At 42.1% G+C, this 20,888-nt stretch overlaps 1 protein-coding gene across 2 annotated transcripts; it reads left to right on the top strand.

Annotated features, from left to right (window-relative positions):
* Window positions 1-405: 405 nt before the first annotated feature.
* On the top strand, window positions 406-19,730 carry scarf2 (scavenger receptor class F, member 2). Of its 2 annotated transcripts, none has more exons than XM_040154526.1 (11): window positions 406-1,146; window positions 3,812-3,870; window positions 3,969-4,070; window positions 4,683-5,202; window positions 5,740-5,958; window positions 6,215-6,343; window positions 6,710-6,813; window positions 8,147-8,261; window positions 8,596-8,693; window positions 14,541-14,696; window positions 15,819-19,730. In XM_040154526.1, exons 1-11 carry the CDS (start codon window positions 1,037-1,039, stop codon window positions 17,054-17,056), a joined length of 2,850 nt encoding a protein of 949 aa, XP_040010460.1. In that variant the 5' UTR covers window positions 406-1,036; the 3' UTR covers window positions 17,057-19,730. The 2 variants fall into 2 exon arrangements, with proteins under 2 accessions (XP_040010460.1, XP_040010459.1); XM_040154525.1 differs by having other exon boundaries at window positions 8,123-8,261.
* The last annotated feature ends 1,158 nt before the right edge of the window (window positions 19,731-20,888 follow it).

Raw genomic sequence — 20,888 nt, 5'->3', positions numbered from 1 at the left:
TTGTTACACTCCTGCCCCCCCGCCCCTCCAACTCCACACACACACACACACACACACACACACAACCGCACTTTCTTCATCCATAAATTTAAGACTACCTCAAATTACTGTTACGTTAAAGTAGGTTACTATTTTGAAAATAGTGTCTACAAATCTTTAATTTTAAATTTTGTGTGACAAATCCTAGATATACTTAAAAAGTGCAACTGTCAGTAATAAAAGTGACAATAGTGATAATTTCCATTACATAAAAGAGCAGTTTTTTTCATCTTAATTGCCTCATTTTAGTGTTTTGTTTTTGTTTTTGTTTTTTTGTGAAAAATTAGGCCACCAGACATTTTGACCAAGGCCATTAAATCCGACCCTGCTGCACACGGGCGTATGTAAATTTTGGTGGCGCACACATGGCGCACGAAGCCAAAGATAGAGTAACAAATCAGGAATTTCCCTCCTGCCACTCCTGAGAGCTCAAGAGAGGACAAAAGTTACGGATTAGGCGCTTCTCCTCGGAGAGGGAAGAGCGAAAGGCAGCTAATTCGCCTCAACTTTTTTGGGGCCAGATTATCATCAATCCGAACGTTTCCGGATGCGTTTTGAGGACATTATATTGAGGGAAAAAAAGGAGGAAAAAAAAAAAAAGTTATTTCTGTGTCACTATGAGTCTGGACCCATCAGCTTTTGCATGATGGCTTCCTTTAGAAAAACTCCCCTGGAATAAATGGCGCACTGCAGCAGAGCAAAGTTTCTGAAGAACACTGTGATACTCGGGTCCCGGGTTTGTGACTTTTCCGCCGGTGGGATAGCTGTCGTCGGACACTTCGCTGCGGCAGAGCTCCTCGATGGCGTAGGCGCTGGTGAGACTTTTTCCAACACCTCGAGGACAAGGAGTCCGCGTTCGTGAGGCAGATACATCTGGATTATGCGCGTGGAAGAAATCGGAGTGTTCTGAAATACAGTGAAAACCCACCACCGTTACTTTTGGAGGAGGGAAATGCGGAGTAAAAACGGCGTCTAGAAGGATGCTGCTGCTTGTACAATGGAAGTGAAGAACTCTTTTGCCGTTGTTGCGGTGGTTTTGCTCTTCGTTTGCTCCGGTTTCGGCCAAGAACTCAACCCTAAAGGCAGGAATGTATGCAAAGCACCTGGGTAAGCATCGCTGCATGAGAAAATCGAATTTATTCCACCGGTTGTAAAGGCAAAACCAGCTTGTCTGGAAGTTTTCCTTGTGACATTTCGGCCTCATACACCCACATTTCAGGACTTTCTTTAAAATAGTCCGGTAAGAGTCGGAATCACATCGGAACAACTGGTTCTCATCTGGTTCCGTCAGATTTTTTTAGTTTTTTTTTTTTTTTTTTTTTCATCATTTTCTTGAAGGGGAATTGCGTCTTCAAAATTGGGCAGGAGACATTAATGACTTCATAAAATGGACATTTTGTGCGGTGCTGGCCGTGTGCACGAAAAGCGGTTCTCACTACAGTGAGTCGCTGCTAACTCGTTGTGAAATAAACCACTGGCTTTAATCCAGAGGCTATTTAGATTTATTTTTTTCAAGTGCATTATATCAAGAACCACTCGCAACACCGTTATTTTCGACATATCATTTCACTTTGACTTCTTTCTTTCCTACATATAACATGTTCATTGTATAGCAGGAGGCGGAGTCCATTGAAGAAAGCGGCTATACAGATGTGTGCATCTGGCGCAGGAGTGTTTTATTGCTCTGTAGGGGGCGCTTTTAGTGACCTTCACAGCATTCGTGGCACCTTTTGATAACACACTGTGGCTGAAGTTTTGGAGAGTTTAGGGAGGTTTATGAGAAAAGTTTAAAGGAACACATTTTGGCTACCAGGTGATATTTCAGTATAAATATCAAGTGTGCGAAACAGTAACAGAATTATAATCTAGGAATCCACATATGTAGACAGCTTTCCCTCAGAGGTCAAGGTATCCAAAAAGCATTTCTTGATGACCTCTAGGAATCTAGCCGAGCCCGTGAATGTCTGGTCACTGGTGCGAAGGAAAACCATCCAAGTCCACAATTGCTGACTGCAGCCTCCAAGCTTGTTGGACCGACGTCTGTGAATTTTGAAATTGTGGCAGGCAAATGTATTCTAGGGCTCATCCTCCGATATGCTATAACAGATGTACTTTAAGAAATCATGTGCTTGCAGTTTGTTGGAGTATCTCTTGTTTCCTGTAACATAACATGACCTCCTTTACAGACTTTGGGACACATGAGCATGAAAACTAAAAAAAAAAAAACAACAAAATATCCTGTGCATTCAAGGTTCTTGGGGCAAAACTGAAAATAGCTTATAGGAAAAGCCAGACTGGTCAAAGTCAGCTTGCAGAATGAAATGCAGTCAGAATGAAATGTAAAAGTAATTAGGAGCTGCTCTTCAAAAGTTGAAGTTGTGCTGTCACCTCATAGATTTCCCTGTGTTTCCCCGTGTGTCCAATTTGCTGTGTGGGCAGCAAATTGTCATTTACCAGAAAAATGCAGCCTATTTTTGTGTTTTGTGAAGTTTTCAGTGTGACATATATATCGTACTGGCTTCCACTGCTCTACAAGTTTGACTTTTTGCCATCCTTCCACTATTCAACATTCATAGCAGTGAACTTTCCACTCACCGCTCACTTGTTTTTCCCATTATGTTTTTATTTTTTCTTACTCGAATCAAATGAATAGAAGGAAGCAGTTCAGCATTTATCATCACCAGTCAGTTTTTCCAATCTGTGTCTCCGCATTGCAAAAATCCGCCGCTGAATCTAGCTGGAACGGCAATACATCCTAAATCAACTGATGCCTTCAACGCTGATTGTTTTCTAGAATCAACTGTTCCTAAAAATGTCTGGGAACAAAAAAAGCTGTTAGCCATGTGATGTTTTAAGTACTGATGCAGAAAAATGTGTTTTTAAAATCAGTGAAAGAGCAGTTATTGAAGTCCTTGGCAAAGGTATTTGGTGCATTCTATACAGAATAATGAAAGGCAAACAGGAATGCAGCTTTGCCTCTAAACATTAATTTAATTCCGTAAAATAGTGAATGTAATCTTTCTCCCTGAGTGCTTACATGGATTGGCTGTGTCTTGAAGGTCAACAAGGGTCAACTCCATACATTTTAACTGGACTTTGTCAGAATTTGGAGCAGGCCAGCTACTAAAACTTAAATCCAGTGCCATGTTATATATATAAAGTGCCAAAAGGCTTATTTATTCCTTCATAACAAGTGAAAGCATACAGAGGTTAGGCCTGTGATCTCTACCATGCATCTATTTTGGGATTAAAAACAGCATTGCTCCCTGCTCATTGACTGAAAGCAAACTGCCATCTTCAAACACTTTGGGGGAAGCTGACGTGTTGCAGGGGCCCCACAGAGGTCACAGGCGTGGGAGGAAGAAGAGAAGCATCCGTCCTTTCCTGACAGGCAGAAAACGTGGCTGCAAAATACTCTCTTGGAATATTCATACCCCTCCTTCAGTATTTCCCAAAGGCCGGAGAAAGCTCTAGAATCTGGTAAACAGGAGATTCAGGGGTTATGGGCTTTTGAGAACCGCATACAATGGGATGTGAACAGCCCGTATTCAGAAAATTACGCAACCACGTGCTAAGCATATGCGTCATGTACAATGCCCATGATACGTTTGCCGAATTTAGCATCAGCCACATCAATAAGAACTGTGAGATCAAAGACGGGTCGGTTGGGTGTGGATTTTTTGTCGCTTTTGATATGTGTTTGTTTTACTGTATTTTAGTTGAGTGCTTTATCTTTCCCCTCTCATTCTGAATCTCATTACCTCTTTTCCAGGTCGTCGGGATCGGCGTGCTGCAGCGGATGGGGGCAGCTAGGGGATGAATGCCTGACACGTATGTAGCCTACGGACTGCTAACATTTATCAGTGCATGTCATACAGCTCATTGTGCAAGCCGATTGAATAATGTGGCCCTGTTCTTGTTTACCCAAGCTCTCTGCGAAGGCAACTTCACCTGCAAGGAAAATGAGGTGTGTGTCAGGCCCAATGAATGTCGCTGTCGCCATGGATACTTTGGAGCTAGCTGTGATACTAGTAAGGGACTTTTTTTTACAATTTTTTTTTTCTCTTTTACTGAAAATGTTAGAACTAAAGGAGAAGTAGAATTGACTGGGCCTTTTAACCATGCCAGCAGCATGACGATGTTGGTTGGTCACTGGGTTGGTCCGGCAGTATTGGACGGATTGCTGTGAAATTTTGTACCAATATCGATGGTGCTCAGAGGATGAATCTAATGATTTTGCTGGTCCCGTAACTTTTCCTCTAGCGCCACCAGCGGGTTGACTTTTGTGATTTTGAGTGAAATGTCTCTACACCTATTTCAGTGGATGCCATTAAATGCGGTATACACATTGATGTTCCCCCTAAAGATGAATTGTAATAACTTTAATGATCTAATGCCAGCATCAGGTCAAAGTTTTCATTTCTCTTTTATTTGGGATTAGGACCAAATACTTACAAATGCAAAACTAAGATGGTGACCATAGTAAACATTGTACAAAAACATAAACATTACTATGCCAAAGTATAGCCTCACAGACCCTGCCGCTGCTAGCATGGCTGTAGACTCTTACTCTTGATGGAGGATATTTAACAAGTCAGAAGACTTTTTGCCTGTTTCCTGATGACAGCACTGTCTTTTAACAGAGTGCCCTGCCCAGTTCTGGGGCCCTGACTGCAAAGGGAAATGTAATTGTTATCCCAACGGCCAGTGCGATGACTTGACCGGCGAGTGTACCTGCAACCACAATCGTTGGGGGCCAAACTGCGAGAACGCATGCTTATGCCAAAAGGGCAAATGTGATCAAGAGACGGGCAAATGCACATGCCACCCTGGCATCTGGGGTCCCCAGTGCAACAACAACTGCTACTGCAGCATCAACTCTGTCTGTGATGCGATGACAGGCCGTTGCCTGTGCAACCCTGGCTGGACGGGGAGGAACTGTGCAATCCAGTGTAACTGTAACAATTCACCATGTGACCAGTTCACGGGACGTTGTCAGTGCCGAGAGAGGCTGTGGGGCCCACGGTGTGAACGATACTGCCAGTGCATCCACGGCAAATGCAACCAAGCCGACGGCTCGTGTACCTGCACACCAGGGTACCGTGGGAAGTTCTGCAGGGAGCCATGTCCTGCTGGATTCTATGGTCAAAACTGCAGAAACAGGTGGGGGAAAAAAACTTGGCGGAGAGCAAATGTACCATTTCAGAAACACAGGAAACATGCAGTTTTACAGATGCCTAATGTTCAAGTCCCTTGTCCGATCCATATTATGGTGCGGTTTTGTGGTTTTGATAGGAAATAAGATTTGATATATGTTACAGCTGATAAGCCTTAAAATATCTGAACATGTCCTTAATGGAGTAATAATAAAGTGAGATTTGGGACTCGGTATTCACATTATCCCATAATCATCAGCAACATGTAAAAGCAATTCAGGTTAAGTGCTTTACCTTTCATGGATGGGGCTGTTCTCACACGATAACAGTTGCTAGAAACCATAAAAAACGCAGAGTTCAGTGTTGTTTATCTCCCTCTTTAAATGATCATTAGAGCAACAATTTAACGCATGCAAATACAGATGCCTTTCATTATGTTTCAGATGCCTTAACAGTTAGTAATTACATTTAGATGAGATGGAGGGACTTTTGTGGAAACAAGATAACTGAGAATTCTTTTTCTCTTTTCTTTGGCTGGCCACAGGTGTGGGCACTGCAAGGGCCAGCAGCCCTGCAAGGTGACAGAGGGACGCTGCATCACCTGCGACAGAGGCTGGAATGGGACGCGGTGTGACCAGCTCTGCTCCAAGGGCTTCTTTGGCGAAAACTGCCAAGAAGTGTGTCCCACCTGCAAAGACGGTCACCACTGCGACCCCATTCATGGCAAGTGCTCTCACTGTAACCCCGGCTGGATTGGGGACAGGTAAGAGAAAACACGCAGCGCGGCTTTGGCGTGTGTGAAAGAGACTAGCAAAAAAATATTGTTTGTTCATATTTTGTTGTTCCGTCAGAACTTTTTTTCCCCTGGTGCTTATCATTTCAAACGTTAAAAACATAATTGCAGTACATTAACTAGTAGCTACTCTAATACCATTTTTCCACACTGTGGTAATGTCCATGACTCATACTTGGAATTTTGAAAATGACTATAATCATGGCATTCCTTGTGTGTGTCATAGGTGCGAGGTGCGCTGCCCTAACGGCACCTATGGCGAGAACTGTGAGAACAACTGCAGTCACTGTTTTAACGGCATCTGTCATGTTGTCACCGGAGAGTGCCTGTGTGACGCGGGATTTTATGGCACCTAGTAAGTCATAAGACATCTCATACCCAGAAAAACTCAGGTGTGTGCCGTCGGAAGCACACAGTGCTCGTTGAAAAGGACTGATGCCTTTCATATTACGTTTGTCACACACTTATATATCTTTGGAATGAAGGAGTAAGCTTGTGCTTGAAGGAGCGAGCTGGCATAGATACTGATAAAGTACACGCTTGGAATAAAAAAGTCAAATTCCTACAAATCACATCACATGTCCATCACAGAAAAAATGCTCGGAACAAAGAACTGATCCTATTTATCCCTTTTCACTTTTTCTATGTCTCATTTTTACACATCTGTCACTTGGAAAGGACATTAAACAGATGTTGTTTTTGTCCCTTCTCTGTGCTCAAGCTGCAATATGACCTGTCATCCTGGCCAGTACGGAGTGAACTGCAACCAAACCTGCTCTTGCCATGACAAGAACTGTGATCCTGTGTCTGGTGCCTGCTATCTTCGTAAGAGAACCTGCATTTGTTTTTTTTAAAGAGCAACCACATGCTTTTTAAGGGGTTTTCTGTGAGCAGCGGTTGTCTGAAACTAGTGTACCTTTTCCAAGACAAAACAGATATTTCTTACTCTCATACTGCACATACAGAAACAGTTCAAACCCTCTGAAATTGCTTGTCCAAAAAGCCAGATGCCAATAGTGCTACCTGTGTATCAAATGTCTAACTGTTGACGATAAACACTGAGTACCAACAAACACACCTATTCAGGTCAGTGTGTGCAGTCGGAGAGTTAGCGTAGCGGGGCCTTGATAGCGTTTCCAGACCCAGACCGGTGTCCTTTTTATGGCTGTGTTTGTTGGCTCTGTTCCTGTCCAGCTCAAGAGAGAGAGAGAGGAAGGAAGAAGAAAAAAAAGAGGGGGATGAAGAAAAAGGGAAAAGAAAAAGAGAACTTGGAAGGGAGACAGAGAGTAGAGGAAAAAGTGGATGTTTGGAAAGTGATGATTGGACGCAGGCAGGGAGAGGCATATCATTGTGTAGGAAGCGAAGGTAGCAGGGATTTTGGCCTGTGAACATGATGGGCGGCAGCAGGTTGGTTAGTGATATCATAAGACCTCGTCACTTCTACCGTACCCCCCCCCCACCACAAACCAGCAACACCAACATGCCACGCCTAGACTGCCCAGCCATCCATCGCAGCCTTATGTGACAGTCTAAAGACCTGGGGGCCACCACTACTTCACCTCTTAACTCATGGTTTTGCCCCTCCGCTGGAGTCATCTGGCCTTTGTGAGCGCCAAAATGTCATCCGTGCTTACGCAATACGGCACATATTATCTTTGGGGTGTATCCCACTTGAAGAGGGAGGGAAGCTAATAAATCACCGCGTTATCATGAAGGGTGTGTATACAGAGCGAGTGAGGGGAAGAAGTTGCTTGCAGGAAATCAGCAATGAAAGGGTAAGTGGTCCCATGTCTTGAGGGAGATAAGATTAATAGCAAATTATTTATGGTGAATTTCAGCCTCTTTCAATTTCATTTCCTCAGATATGCTTCATGTCAAAGCAGCTACCGACAATCAGATATTTACAAAACACCATGCTCTATCTTTATTTTCGAAGCGCACTATCACATTAATAAAAAATTATTGCCCTTTTTAGAGTGAGCTCAAGCCCGTACTCAAGTCATTTGAATGGAGCTTTATAGTAAATCATATTAATTTAGCATACTCCAAGGTTTTTAGTGCTACGTGATGACAGAGAGAGAGATTTGTTGAAACTGGCATTCAGAGCTTCCCTGTGCCAATGTGGCACACCCAGAATTCTCTGCATCTCGTCTTTCAGAGCCCAACCAGCGGATGGGTGTGATTGCGGCTGGAACCCTGGTCTCCTTTTTACTGATTGTCCTCCTCTCGCTGCTGTGCTGCTGCTGCCTGTGTCGACACAAAGACGACCACAAGTGAGTGACGCATAGGTATCTTCACTTCAGTAGTCCACCATGGGGGCTCTAGTTCGTAGTAGGAGGTTTGAATCAGTTGTGAAATATAGAGAAAAAATGTTTCTTTTTTTGCTTTTTCTCACACGTACCAGGTTGTTAAACGAATAAATGCATACTAGTTGTATTTTAAGTAGTTTTATATATTGACATTACAGAGTGAGTAGCGACGTGAGCAGCCAAGTGAGCCCTCATAAGAGGCACAAGGCCAGGTTTAATATGCCCCTTTTGAATCATTCATTTGGATTTCCATGGCGTCATCCCTTTTCAGTCCTAACCAAGACAACTCTACCAACAGCAAAAAAGCCAAGCGGATCCTGTGTGGACGATTCAGCCGAATCAGCACTAAACTTCCCCGGATTCCACTGAGGCGACAGAAACTGCCCAAAGTAGTCGGTAAGCCCCAAAACTTTTTCTCATAGTCCACCGCAGCGCTGCCGGAAGCTGCTTTAGTTTATGCAATCTTTGTCTCTGGTGCTTGTACAGCAGAGCCTGCTACAAGTCGCGTCATTGAGTTAAGAAAGTCCCGTCATTCTTAAGTTAATTAATAACCAATACATAATTAACATCAGTTACTCAGATTTTGAAATAACAATGGAGATGTCAGAGACTATAAAAACTGATTTCCGTGGCTATTAGTGCTTTTAAATGTCTTCAGGTTAGCACGGCGGAGACGATGACAGCGATGAATGGCAGTCAGAGCGCGCGTTTTACTTCAGTGCCACCTTAGTGTGCCTCTTAGATGATGAATAGGGTTGAATAGTGTATGGTGGCTGCCAGGCGAGTATGGGGTTTCATTTGAAAGGAATGCGCTGGTTTTAGAGCCCCTTATTATTCTTGGCACCCTCAAATGCCATGTGTTCATATTATTACAACCCTAAACTGGGGCTTTTTTCTTCCCATTTTCTTTGCTCGTTTCCATCGTCCTTTCTTGGGCCGAGGAGGAGGCTGTGTTATTAAAAGAAGGCCAGTGGTTGTCGGGGGGCCCGGGTGGTGGTGAGTGACGCGCTATCAAAGGCCACACTGTTTGGCTGGACACTGCAGCCCTGCTGCTCCATGTGGAGGTCTCATGGTGTGTGACAGATCTGTCTGTGACCTCAGTCGTGTTTTTTTTTTAAATAGCAGACAGAGGAGATATGCTGATCTTTTAAACCCCATCGCACACAGTTTAACGTGGCTGTTTTTGTTCAGGGTTTACGGGTAGTTTTAAAAAAAACACACTTGATTATCTGAAATTCTTTAAAAATTTGTTGTCTCGCACCCGTTAGCTATAGGTGTTATAGGAAGCTCTTCTATCTATATTATTCTTTGCTGTGACCGTACGTGCAGTTGCAGGCTAATATGTATTGTATGTGCATGTATTGTCATGTGCTGCAAATCAGACCACAGCGGCTATACTTTTCTGTACTTCACAAATTTTTCGATGGAATCTCCAATATTTCCGAGACATGTAATAATTCTTCTTACTGTACAGACCTGTAAAGGAGCCCTTATTGTGTAAATGTGCTTATCTACTACGTGAAGTGGGAGATGAATTATGTTTAACTAGCAACACTGACAGAATATAGGGATGACATTTGAAGGTGTGCTAAAGCAATCAGTCAATTAAACAATTAGTCCAGTGACCAAAACCTAATGTACAACAATTTCTTTTTTAAATAATCCACATTTATCAAGAATAAAAAATGCCACACATTCCCTGGTTCTAGCTTCCCAAATATAATGATTTGCTCCTTTTTTCTGTTTTGTTTCATTGTAAACTGAAAATCTTTGGACTGTTGCTCAGACAAAACAAGTAATTTGAAGATGTCAACTATTTTTCTGATATCTTGTAGACAAAATGATTCATTGATAGGGTCGGTGTTTGCTGTGGATTAAGAATCACTATGAAAAAATTCCAATGTGATGCTTTAAAAGAGGTCTTTTGAAGTTGGTGCGGTGCGGCAGGAGTTAAAACATGATGACCTGGTTTCTTTTCCTTGTGTGAGCAGCACGTGCCTCCTCAGTTATCCAGCTGATTATTTCAGCCAGTATCTGCCTCATTATATCTCAGTTCGAAATACAGTACTCGGACAGAGTTGCCTTTGTCGTGATACTGTGTGACATAAATATATTTGTCTGTGAAGAGCCAGACCATGTGAAGCAATGTGCCAGAGGCACAACGTCATCCTAGTCAAACGTCTTTACAAACGATCTATTTCATATTTGTGCATTTACAGTGCAAGCAAATTTTTTTTAAAGAATTTTGAAGCTTTTACAGTGAAGATTACTTCATTTTCAGCCAGCAAATGAGACATACATATACCAATCAAATGTAAGATCAGATCTCAGTTCCTAGTCGTCTATCACAACTGCTCAGTGTCTCTCTTCTCCTTCCCGGTTTGCCCTAACCAAATTGTTTTTACTCTGCTTTCTGTTGGGCTACCCACAGAAGTGCGGTCTGCCAACATTAAGAAAGTCTAACTCTGACTGGGTCTACGCTGTCCTGCACACACACATTCCAGAGGGGGCCCAATGGGGCTGGAAACAGGAAGTGGTCAAATTTACCCCAGCCCGTGTCAGAACTGTGATTTATCCACACCAGGGTCAGTGGCAACAGATGTGGCAAGAGAAAATGAAAAAGGGACGGGGGCAAGCAGGGTAGGAAGACAACATTTACCCATCTGTTAGCATAGTTAGCCTCAGAGAAATAGCCACATAAACACACTGTCACCTATTCCCCTTTTGGCAAAACTCAGACTGTTTGCTTGTAGTTGGGATTCCATTCTAAGCATATTTACCCCACGCCCTACAGATTCACGTCTGTCCGGCATTCCTTGCATCCTCTGTGCTCAAATGCTTCCCCATGGGTGAGTGCTGAGAGCAGCACAACCTGGTTTTTTTTCCCGCATCTTTATTTATCCAGGGAAAGTTGGCCGGGTTTGCAACTGTGTTTGCATTAACACTCTCTGCTTCACCTTCATGCAGTTGTGAGCTGCCTAATAAAAAGGGCAAAATAAACTTTCTCACACTATAAAGTCGCTCTTAAGTGCGTGGGTTTAGACGAACCAAAGGAAAAAAAAATTTGCTCAATTTTTAATAGTGTGAATCAGTGTGTATAATGCTACATCTATCTATATTTGTTAGTAAATATAATTAGTGACTGGTCTATAGGCTCTGAGGCCATGTTGGATGTGTAATGTACATTTGTTCAGAATGATTAGACCTGTTTAGCAACGCTATCCAGTAACTCCGACATGGGCTATTTCAGGCTGAAACATATTGATTCTTCTTGTTATTGGCAACTACTATTCCCATTCTGTGCCCAGATTTCCACAGCTGGGCCAGACATTCAAACTAGCAGCTCTTCTTATTCCGGCCCAGCTCGCTAGCCTCTAGACGTCCACTGCCCCAGGTCTGTAAACGCGTCCCCCCACCGAGCAACTGTGGTGGTAGAACTCTGCAGCTGGGACATGTCAATAATGCCCTGTTGTGCTTTGGACTCCATGTAGGGAGAGATCACAGTGGCATCCAGTCGGCAGAGCAATCTGCCCCACTAGACCCACAGTCTGGAGGAAGCAGCTTTCAAGGGCAGCAGTTGTTCGTCGCTACATACAAGTAATGTTGTAAAGTGCCCATGTGTTAGCTTGTTGACTAACTTAACTGAAGTCTTTGCATAGGCTAGCTGCTCTACATTCCTCAGTTCCTCAGAGTCTCTGTCTATCTGCCTGCTGCAGAGTAACAACCCTGCAAGGGCAGAAGTGCAGACAGAGCACACACTCTGTCTCATTCATTTATTTATTGCTCTGACTGAGTTTGGGCTAAATATTTTTGTGTCTTCCACTCTTCTAGATAAATGTTTTACCGGCTTCTGTAATATACTGTATACTGTTAGTATGTATGTTGTTAATAATCCACCGCATTCACACAAAGCAGATTTTCTTTTTTGCAGTTAATCCGATGGGAATAGTAGTGCCATGTTAGACTTTAGAGTCATTTGTGTAGCCACTACCGTCCAACAATGACTACAAATGTAGATAGAGCAGTTTGGCGTTTCTGTGGTAAACAGGATATCCTTTACGTGCTCACATAGACTGGTGCCCTTGGATCGAGGTACCCTCTACATACAGATCCAAAACGTTTGTTATTTTGGTCTGTGTTTCCTCTTAAACACACATCTGTACTTGCTTATCGTAGACATATTGCACCTGTGTTGACATTATCCACCCTACCAGTAACACAAAGACATTAGACTCCCAAATTTGAACAAGTAGTTCAGAGGTTTAGATCACTTGTTCTGTATAAATGTCAGGAAATCGTTTTAAGGAACAATGGTTTTAGATCAGTGTAGCACTCTACATTAAACTAATGAGTCTTATTTCTCAAACTTGTAACACACACACACACACACACACACACACACACACACACACACACACACGCACACACACCCTGTAAAACCCACTTCTGATTTGACCATGAATAAATCTGTTTTCTGTTTGGGAAGATGTTGAAAGCAAGAAAGGCACAAAAGAAAGTCACATGGTGTGAGGCAGACGGGTGGACACGGGAAGCAAGACAATAAAGACCAGACCGGTTTACGATGAAAAATAAATCAGACATGTTCAGTTCACATTTTTTTGAGAGAGGAACAAATCATCTGCTAAAGTTATATGTGTCTGAATGTTGTTAATTTCAAGATTTTCTTGATTTGTTGCATTTTAAAAAGTACATGTATGTCAAGCATTAATAAGGGAAGCTGCAGTGAGAATCCAAAAGAAGCTATGTGAAATCTGAGTGACATTGGTTTCTCATATACTGATATTACACATGAAATACAAAGTAAATACAGTTTTTCATCCGATAGTGGGTCTACAAGTCGCCCGTTCTACAAAAACCCCGCCATAGATCTCATAAAGTGGCTCATCTTTTTAGTTACAATCAAACAGCTAAGGAGCTAGGATTTGTTCCTGGCCTGGGTACTGGTACAGTTATGGGATTCCTTGCGTGGAGGGTTTATCTGAGGTTTAAACAAATGGATGGATGGACCCATGTGTCATGGGGCATGTAAACAGGAGCATCTGATGTGGTCGGTCATGTCGAGTTAACTCCCAGTACAGTTAGGGCCAAAACTGTTCAAGCCAGATGGGGAGATCGGCCGCAAGTATCCCTCCGAAACCACAGCTGTCCTGAAACTGAAAGGTCAGCAGAAAGCTGCATTGTCTGAAGGGGAGGAAGGAAGATGGAGAAAGCAAGAGGCAGACAGCGAGAGAGAAACATGACTTGACCTACATATTGTTGTGGGAGAGGATCCTGTGGAAGATGATGAAAGAATCCATTTGGGGCTCATCTTGCTCAACATTTAAAGACCGTAGAGACGACCAGAATAAGAGATGACATGACGTTAACATTGCAATACTGACTGTGTACAGGCTAGCAGGTGCAAGACTACCCGTTTCTCCTTGCTTTCTGTCTTTATGCTAAACTAGGTTAAGCACGTCCTTATTAGCTTCATGATTAATGCACAGAGATGAGAACGGTATCAATGCTCTTTTCTCGCTCTCACAAAGAGATGTATATTTTTTTTCACTGTATACCGAACCATCACTTTAAAGAAAATCATATATTTTTTAAGTCCTTTAGCCTTATTTCAGCTTTCAGTTCATTTAGTAGAATTGGAATATGTACTTTAGAGAAAATAACAATAGATCATAGCTCACATACTCCTCTAATTTATTTATCAATTCATAATTGAATGAATGATTTAGTAAATGAATATCTACACCTTAGTAGCTTTATGTGGTAATCATTTAAAGGAGTACTGGATCTCTTGGCTCATCATTTGTTTAGGCCACAAGGAGCTGTTGACCCACCAAAAACAATGCTGTTAGTCTTAGGTTAACCAAGAATTTCTGACTCATATGATGGTCACCATCCTGTTTCTTATCCGTCTTTAAACCTGCTAAGATGAAACTCTGGAAAACCTGAATTGATTTAGCTTTTGGCATCAAAATATGAAAATACTGAACAGCTTATGCAACAAAATGTCTGCATTTGCTTTCAAAAACCCATAATGTTGGAGTGTTTGTTAACTCATGTGCAAAACCAATAAAACCCAATTTTTCCACAGACTCACTTAAACGAATGCTTTCTACAACTCTGCTGCAGTTGGGAGAGTGAGTGAGAACAGACTGTTGTTCTTGTAACACAGTACAATACCCTTTAGCTGACCTTTTGGCTTCTGCGTTTGTTTTCTGTTCTCAGTAGCCCACCACGACCCAGAGAACACCTTCAACTGCAGCTTCATTGAGCCCCCCTCAGTAGCCGAGCAGCCCTCCCCCTCCTCCTGGTCGTCCCAAGAGTCCTTCTCTTCCTTTGAGAGTGGAGACGAGGGGCCAGTTTACTGTGTGCCCCATGAAGGTGAGTCATCGTGAGAATAAATAAACAGTTTAGTTATCTGGAATGACGCACATAAATCCATAATTTGTCTTTGGCATGGAGGGGCCTTTACACACACAAACACACAGACACACACACACACACACACACACACACGCACACACCAATAGACACGTTTCTGACGAAGTCAAGATCCCCACTGTGCCGTGCAGCGACTCGCCCATCGCTGTAAATCTCATTACGGAGATAGTTGGCCCTTTATCATATGCCATCTAGGTCCAGGTTTTGCTTCGAGAACTAGGAGAGTATAAACAGGAAATGGAATAGCCAAGTCAGCATATGGCACAAATCCAAACAATGACTAACTCCTTGAAGTTTGGTGGAAAACACCCATTCCATCATTTTCTATTCTGAAAGTCGGACAGTGCAAGTCAGGTTTTGTTTGTGGGGATTTTATATGTTTTTTTGATTAATGTATTTTTAGTGCTCTGTTAGTAGTTTGGTTTAGTTCTCATTCTCCCCATGAACGGTTCAAGGACTTTGAAACAATTGATTCCAAGTAAAAAGCCTCAGGCACAAAATAATTATTGTAAACAGCATGAAGGGGATTTCAATTAGAGTTGCACAGATAGGATCTTTTGCATTGGAGCCTACCCAGCTGTCAAGTATGTGTATACACATGAAATAATGAAGCGGTACAGATATCACTCTTTAAATAATGTGTATGAGTGCTTTTCTGGTGGAAAGAAAGTAATGTCTCCTTCCAGAGAAAACAATGAAATGCTGCTATTTGTGAAAGTTTAAATAATATGTAGTCTGTTTTCTACTATATATTGACAACGGCAAGATTTTAATTACTTGTCTCGTATTGTTCAGTCAATTTTATTTATCGACCTCAGAATCACATATAACAAGTTAGCTTCGAAGTGCTTTACAATCTGCCTAACATACAACACCATCTATCCCTGGACCCTTGATTCAGTAGAATTAAAAATAAAGAAAGAGACAACAAACTTTTTTTTTTTATTGATATACAGCAGTTTCATCTGTTTGATACAGTCATTTTATTTGTTTAAAAAATTTGAATTAAAATGAAATTAATAATAATTGATTAATACCTGTTGATTTGCCAATGATCCACAGAATCTATGAATGAAAGCAAAGAGAAGCGCAGCCCCAGCCCAGCAACAGAGAGGCTAGAAGCTGTCCCTAATGAGGATGATGCAGGGGAGTACACCTCCCTGAAAGACACCAGTGTCACAAAACCAGAAGGCAATGAGCAGCCCCTTCTCAAGTCTTCTGACAGTGAAGGCTCCACCAGTGGCTCTGAGTCCACAACTGCAGCTCTCTACGCCCGCATTGCCCGCCTCTCCAAGCAGTCCAAGGAGGATGATGGTAGTGGCAAGGATGGGGACGGCACTCCTACACCAGAGGCCAAGCGCAATGGAAAACCACCACCTTCACCTGGCAAACCCAAACCACGCCCACCAGATCCATCCACTAAGCCCAAGATATCGTGGATACACGGAAATACCACAGGGTCTCCCCAGCCAGAGCAGCAGGGGCAGGGGGGAATGAAGGCACTGGGAGTGCCAAAGGAGAACAAGAGGAGCTCGAGTGATGGCTCAGCGAAGAGCGAGGAGCATCATAAAATGAAGGAGAGGAACCGTGAGCAGCAGAAGAAACAAGAGGGCAAGGAGGCAGACGCCAATGGCTCCCCCAGTAAACACAAACCTCTGCGAGGTAAGAAGTCTGGGGACGAGCACAGCAGTCCCAGTCACATGGAGCACATTAATGGTGTTGTTCAGAATGCCCTGAAGAAGATTAGTAGCTTTCACAGCTCCTCATCTGCAAAGAAGAGTGCTGACAGTCCAAAGGAGACACCCAAGGAGCCACCCAAGAGCCCTAAGGTCATCCATCCTCATATGAACTCTGAGGCTGCCACGCTGCTGGCTGCTCAGCTCAAGGAGAAAACTCAAAGCATCAACCGGAATGAGGGGACAGGCCTGACAAAGACCAACGGTCTCTCCACACCCAAGGGAAACCGGGAGAAGCCCACACCTCCACAGAAAGCCAAGAGGACCCCCTCCAGTGGATTGAGCCAGCAGAGCTCCACCAAGCCCCTGCTGCCCACCTCTAGCAGCCTCCAGAAGATGGTGGCACCCGTCACTACCGACCTCGGAACCCCTGAAGCCAAGAGCCCGGAGAAGCAGGACTTGAACGGGTCAAGGTCAGGGGACCCAACGCTGGATCCTACACCAAGGAAGACTCCGATAAAAAAGCCACCCAGGAAGAAAGGCAAGGAGGGTACTTTGGATACACCTGAAAGTAAATCACCCCAGCAAAAGACAGCCATCATGCCACCACAGGTAGTGAAATAAGTGTTTCTTAAAGACTAATTGCACAAAGTTTGTGATGGATTTCAAAAAGACTAAAACGGATTTGTTGGAAGGTGAATCACATAGTTTATCAGTCAAGGAATTTAAAACATTTTCCTGTGTGAGTGTGCTGTGACTTCAGGACCAGTCAAGAGTGAGAAATGCTTTTAAATCAAGGGCATATTGGTGAGTTGTATTATAATGACCTCTATACACCATTGTATTACATTTCAAGAATCTTTTTTTGTGTTACAACTAAGTATCAGTCTCCCACCACAACCTGTGGCTAAGCTGGACACAACTATGAGAACAGTGGCGCTCAGACATAATCCATAGTTCATTCATCTCTATTCCTCTGCAGTATGTCCACCACTATATTTATATATGAATTGCTTTTGAGGTTGCATAACTGTAATTTGCTATGCAGATGTCAGAAAAAAATAGCTATTTTTATGTACACTCTCCACAGGTACTGAAGGTACTAAACATAACAACATTTGGATCCTCTGAGGATTGCAAGCTATTTGTTTTTGTTTGTTTGTTTTCCTCATTTCAATGCAACAACATGCACAAATACAGTTAGATATAAGTTAGATATAATCCTCATTTTTGATGTCAAGACTATTCTTCGCCGAAGAGGGTCTACTTAAAATATTGGCAATTAAGAGCAACACTTTTGCAGTTTCAGTGTGATTTGTTGGAGAACTTTGCCTTTAGCAAATAAAGCACATTTTTTAATTTCTTCCCACTTGTTGCTACTAGAGCACGTTTCAGGTTGCTACCCCATGTTATTAGAAATGTTTTTCTTTAATCGACTAAATCTGACGCCCCAAAGTGCATAAGTTATGTTACATTAAGGACCTAATCGTTTTCCACACTTGTGAGTCATCTTTAATTCCTGAGCTTTATTTTTGCGTTCAAGGCTCTTCCAAACAGAAATATAACATTTTTGGATTTAAAGTCTTAGCTCTCGTTTGTCCAACTCTGTCAGATAGTTTGTTGAGGCATAAACAAGCCTTTTGATCTTTCTGCAAAATGGGCTATTTAGAACCTCTTTCTTTGGCTAACACCAAATCACCAGAATGTGCTCTTACTGTATGTTTTATTCAGTCAGCTAAACCACTAAACCAAAAAATGAAACGCCAAGCTATCCTATGTCCTCACTTTATGTCATGCTTATAAATCACTTTAAACTCACTTAGTTCCTCTGTATTACAGCAACATCTGCAGTTTCTCTACGCTGTAGTTAAGAAAACATACCGCAGGACAATATCATCCTGAAAATCAGACGGAATAGATAGTTTTGTTAAAGTAGTGGCTGTTAGTAGTGTACTCTACAGATCCTATTACTGCCTTGTGCCATGTGTCTTTATTTGCTCTTTCAGTTTAGTTGAGAAACTAGGTCAATATCATTTTACATGAGTTGTTTATGCCATCAGGATATTGTTTGAAAAAAAAAAAAGAAATCTTGTCAAAGATGTTTTGTCCATTAAGGATCATATTTTCTTAAGCTTGTAGATCCATGCTGAACAAGGTGCTTTAATTTCATTGTTGTTCATAGGGTAAGACTATAAGACTAAATGGTACCGTGCCTCGAGTGTTAAAATGTGCCTCAACTGTGGATCAGTTTAAGCAAAAGACGTTTTGTTAGCCTAAATGTTGCTGCCAACTTTTATTTCAAGTGTTTATCCTAAAATAAGTCAACCAAACAAGGTGGTGGGGCAGGCTACTTAAACTGGACTAATTTAGTTTGTCAAGCGGACAAAGCTTTTTTTAAGTTACTGGTGGATAGCTATTTTGAAAGTAGCACTTAAAACATGAGCTTTGAACAGGGGATGATAGATTAAAGTATGCAGCAAGTTAATGTTCATTGGTATGTTTTGGGCTGAAGAATATTTTACATTCACAGCTGATTTGAAAAATTGTCTTGGTTTTATGTTTTTTTATCAAGGTACAACACATTTCTTTGGTTATTTTTTCAACATTTTCTACTTGTATACTTTGTGTACTTTTTTATTATCTTTGTAAGCTGTGCTTATATGACCTTTTTAGTTCTTCTGTTTTCCTTGGTGTCAATGAACTGGCTTTCATGTTGTATTTGCTTTTTTTTTTTTTTTTTTTTTTGGTATGTCGCTTATTCTGGGCTTTGAAGCAAACCTACAGTATGAGTACTTTCCTCCTGTAAAGTTTACATTGGCTTTGTAATTGTCCTCTGTTGATGTTATTGTTTGTGTAACACTTAACTGCATGATGCAGAGTGTAATTATATGGCATTAATAGCTGCACAGGAAATCTGTAATCTTCTTGTCTTGTTCCCTCCAGTTGTTATTATTTCCTTACATAAAAAAATAACTCATACAGAAAGGATTGTACAATACAACTATGATACCACTGTTGAAACAATTGCATATACTTAAAACTATAACATTGTGTAATTATGAAGTGGCAATTTTTACCTGACTGGCCCATGCCTATTTCTATAGGCTTACAGTGCAGTTTTGTAAAGATGGGCCTGAAAAGCTGCAAAAACGTTACCAACTGTAGGCCTAAGGTATACAGTATTTTGTCTTTTGTGGTTTGTTTTTAGCAACTTTGATTTTCATTTGTGTATGGTCATTAAATTGGTGTTTCCTCATTTACTTCTTTGGAATAAAAAAGCAATACATGTAGCTCTAGTCCAACCAGAACTTAAAAATCGGTCCTTATTTAATCGATTCACAATGACAGCCATTATATACTAATTCACTAAGACCCCCTGCGTTCTCATGGGGTCATAAACTCTTGTTGGCTTCTTCTCCCAGTGTCTTATTCCAGTGTACCGTCAACTAGAGCAACAATAAGGGGAAAAGAGATATATTGAGTAATACACCACATAAATCTCCTGTTGTATTCTCTAAAGAGATTCATCCAAATGTTGACTGATATTTGACCTTTTCCTGTGATTCTGGGCTACTGGGCTGCTGAGTCCCGAGGACGAGGCAGGAGTCCTACAGAGTTCTTCAGTCACAGCGGTTCTTCAAAGAGCCTGGGGGAACCAGGGGACTGTTGATTTGGCTCCTTCAGGATAGGGGGGACAAGAACTCCTTTCATAGGGGGAAAAACATTGGAAACTCTGTGCTAAGGAGTAAATCACGCGCTGCATATGTGTCCTCTTTTGGCGGGGAGAGGAGTGATATAGCCAGGGCTGGGCCGCAAGGCAATGAAGGAGGATGAATGGATGGATGTAAGGATGGATGGATAGGTCATGTGAGGGGTAATTGGAACCAGAAGACAAGGCAGCTTTGTTTTGGATTCTACTCTTTTGACATTGTGTTTTACCTAGTACATACATGTGTATAATGATGTGATAAGTTTTATTATTGCTCTAGAACTTAAGTTTGGATCCGCTTTGGAACTCATCACAGACTCATACCTACTTTGTTGTAGCCTTTTCTTAATGTTGACCACTTAGGGATTTTTGACAAATTGATAAACTGAGACGGTTGACATCAAACCTTTTACATAGCACTAGGTTAGGACTGTCATTGTGAGCATGATAGCATGTTGATGTTAGCGTTGAACCTCAAAGAGCCACTGTGTACAACATCACAGAGTGGCTAGATTCAGTACCGGGACGGAGAGGAATGCTGACAAAACTGCCTCCATCTGCCCATCCTCGTCTCACAGATGGAGAAGATTCTCAGCTGAGCATACCAACACATGTTCTCTGACTTTTCATCCCTGACATGTTGTGGGAAAGACACAGCTTGGAGATGTGCATTGCGTGTAACCACTGCGCAGGATTTCAGGATAAACTGTGCCGATTGAGCATGTGTATGACTTGTGACGGATTTCT

Source organism: Xiphias gladius, chromosome 19 (assembly GCF_016859285.1).
Source record: "Xiphias gladius isolate SHS-SW01 ecotype Sanya breed wild chromosome 19, ASM1685928v1, whole genome shotgun sequence".
Taxonomy (NCBI): Eukaryota; Metazoa; Chordata; class Actinopteri; order Istiophoriformes; family Xiphiidae; genus Xiphias; species Xiphias gladius.
This window is presented reverse-complemented; position numbering and strand designations above follow the sequence as displayed.

Bases quoted from the DNA above. Each gene is read 5' to 3' on its own strand.
- scarf2 (XM_040154525.1), top strand. From the start codon at position 1,037: ATGGAAGTGAAGAACTCTTTTGCCGTTGTTGCGGTGGTTTTGCTCTTC. The intron at 1,147-3,811 runs GTAAGCATCGCT...CCTCTTTTCCAG, and splicing joins AATGTATGCAAAGCACCTGG to GTCGTCGGGATCGGCGTGCT. The intron at 8,694-14,540 runs GTAAGCCCCAAA...TTCTGTTCTCAG, and splicing joins GAAACTGCCCAAAGTAGTCG to TAGCCCACCACGACCCAGAG.